General features: G+C 39.9%; 1 protein-coding gene across 1 annotated transcript; it reads left to right on the top strand.

Moving 5' to 3' along the window:
- Nucleotides 1–937: 937 nt before the first annotated feature.
- LOC149282380 (atypical chemokine receptor 3-like) lies at nucleotides 938–2,047 on the top strand. Its single transcript, XM_089498288.1, has one exon. It carries the CDS (start codon nucleotides 938–940, stop codon nucleotides 2,045–2,047), a length of 1,110 nt encoding a protein of 369 aa, XP_089354414.1.
- Nucleotides 2,048–2,719: the final 672 nt, after the last annotated feature.

Genomic DNA, 2,719 nt, shown 5'->3' on the forward strand with positions numbered 1-2,719 from the left:
TAAACTGGTTTTGTTATCAGACTGGAGCGGTGTGTAACGGTTGAAACGATATTGGTTTCTCCATCTAATCTGCCCGCGGCATTTGCTGTTTTGTATGTTTTGCACCGTTGTTGAGACATTTCTGGATATCCCCGCAGACACATCTATGGGTCCGCTGTGCCTGTAATATTTGTGTACGAAGCGTTGTATGCATCAGAAATTTGTATTCTTTAAGTAGTAGGTTCTTCTGGGTTAAGTATGAGCTTGCAAAGACTCCACCTGATGGCAGTCTTACAACGGGTTAAATCTATTCATATTAATTCATACACTAATTTATATATGTGTAATTTCTTAAAAATTGGTAACTTCTATGCCTTTTCCTGCCATTTCCATGAGAGTTTTTGAATATTGAGCAGTGCTTCTGAAATTGTCAACTCCCAATACTTAATATTCTGCCGAGATTCCAAGTTTAAAATTACAATTCTGCATTGATGTTCGCTGTCACCTGAGGGTATTTATGTCACTTAAGGATTATTGGTATGTTAAAGTTTCCTGTGAAGAATGGAAGTTCTTCCGGTAACGAAACACTTTTTTTTCTTAACAATTAACTTTGTGTCCTTTAAGTCATGGTATGAAATTGCAAGAGGGGTCAGTGGTTAGATTAGGGGGTAGTAGGGTCATGTTCCCTGGTCATTGTCTTAACATTAATTATTTATGTATAGTCTTTGTTGAGATATACTTGTGCTTTAGGATTTTTTTCTACGGAATGCATAGTCCCAGATAAATAGACCTGTAAATATTTTTCCTTAGTTGCTGCTATGAAGTGCATGATAAAATATAAATGCTGCTACATTTTGCCCACCCGCTTACATTGCTCCATACATATTATCCACAGTGTATCATTCTTATAATTTATCTTGTTTTTCCACAGATTTTTGTTTACTGAACCGCTGCAAAAATGAGTACATTCGAACTTGCAGCAGCCATGGACTACTTGGAAAGCACCAACTCGAGTGATTTCAACCTGAACTGTACGAATGGGGATTGCATCATCCTCGAATCCTTGTCCTGCCCTGGCACCGTGAACAAGAGCGCTCTTCTCTATACCCTCGCCATCGTCTACATCTTCATCTTTGTAATGGGACTATTGGCCAATTCAGTAGTTATCTGGCTCAACCTCCAGGCCAAATCCACAGGTTATGAGACTCACTTATACATTTTCAATTTAGCCGTGGCAGATCTGTGTGTCCTCCTCACTCTGCCTGTCTGGGTTGTGTCCTTGGTCCAGCATAAACAGTGGCCAATGGGAGAGATGACGTGCAAAATAACGCATCTGATTTTCTCCATCAATCTATACAGCAGCATCTTCTTCCTCATGTGCATGAGCGTCGATCGTTATTTATCTGTGTCCCTACGGGGAACAGCTGGACAGTATCGAAGAAAGATCGTAAGAAGGCTGGTCTGTGCCCTTGTCTGGCTCGTGGCATTTGCTGTATCCCTTCCAGATACATACTACTTAAAAACAGTATCCTCCCCAATCACCAATGAAACCTACTGCCGTGCCATGTACCCCGAAGATACCTTCAATGAATGGCTTTTGGGAATGGAGCTTCTTTCTATTATGGTAGGGTTCATTATTCCATTCCCAGTCATTGCAGTTTTCTATTGCCTACTGGCTTGGACTTTGTCATCTTCATCATCTGCTAGTGACCAAGAGCGACGAATCAGTGGACGGGTAATAGTCTCTTACGTAGTGGTCTTTATGGTATGCTGGCTGCCATACCATATGACAGTTATGTTGGATGTTCTGACTTTTCTGCAGCTGATTCCATTCAGCTGCCAATTAGATAATTTCCTTTATGCTGCCCTTCACATCACGCAGTGTTACTCCCTCCTTCATTGCTGCATCAATCCAATCCTTTATAGCTTTATCCACCGGAACTACCGCTATGAGATCATGAAGGCCTTCATCTTCCGCTACTCCTCAAAGACAGGACTTACAAAGCTCATTGACTCTTCCAAGGTTTCTGAAGCAGAATATTCAGCTGTTGAACAAAATCCAAAGTGAAGTGCTACATTCAAACTGGCTGCCTTCACCCCAGTTTTTATGGACTGGGCTATATAACACTAAAGTGGGTCAATCTTATTCCTGCCAGTGCTGGTAGCTGAGAGAATAGTTCTTCGACCCAGGAGTAAGGCTTCACGCCTAAGTCACCAAGAGACCTTAAGCAATACATGAATTATTTGAATCAAGGACTTTTTGTTACTATTTTAAAACATTCGTCACTATAATGTACTCCTAAATTGGGACCAACATTGTTATGTTATTGAGCACTGACACTAGATCTTATCTCACTCACTTTTGTATTTAAAAAAAAATCACTGCATGTTTCTTGTTTTAGCCATAAAATGGTGTAATTTAGCACAGTCTGTCTCCCTCTCAGTGTCTATACCGCACAATACTGTAAGCGGAGACCTCCTAGCACAAACGCTTAGATCTAGTGACCTCCCAAGTAATGAGGTCACATAACCCCACAGGGTATGCCCATCTTGTAGATATTGTCAGCCACTACCTTTGTATTATATGTAATATAAAACCTTCTCCAAAGCCCATATATATTTTTCTATAGCTTATTGTATTTAAAAGCCACTTTTTTAAACTGGCGTTACTTTGTGTTTGAAATTCAAATAGTCATTTTATATATCTGTATATGTAATATCTATATATATATTTTTGAAG

The sequence above is a fragment of the Sceloporus occidentalis genome, unplaced genomic scaffold (genome assembly GCF_023333645.1).
Source record: "Sceloporus occidentalis isolate IW3139 unplaced genomic scaffold, rSceOcc1.0.p SCAF_117, whole genome shotgun sequence".
In the NCBI taxonomy this organism is placed as follows: Eukaryota; Metazoa; Chordata; class Lepidosauria; order Squamata; family Phrynosomatidae; genus Sceloporus; species Sceloporus occidentalis.

What these genes read in the sequence shown, in the direction of transcription:
- LOC149282380 (XM_089498288.1), top strand. Translation starts at nt 938, where the DNA reads ATGAGTACATTCGAACTTGCAGCAGCCATGGACTACTTGGAAAGCACC.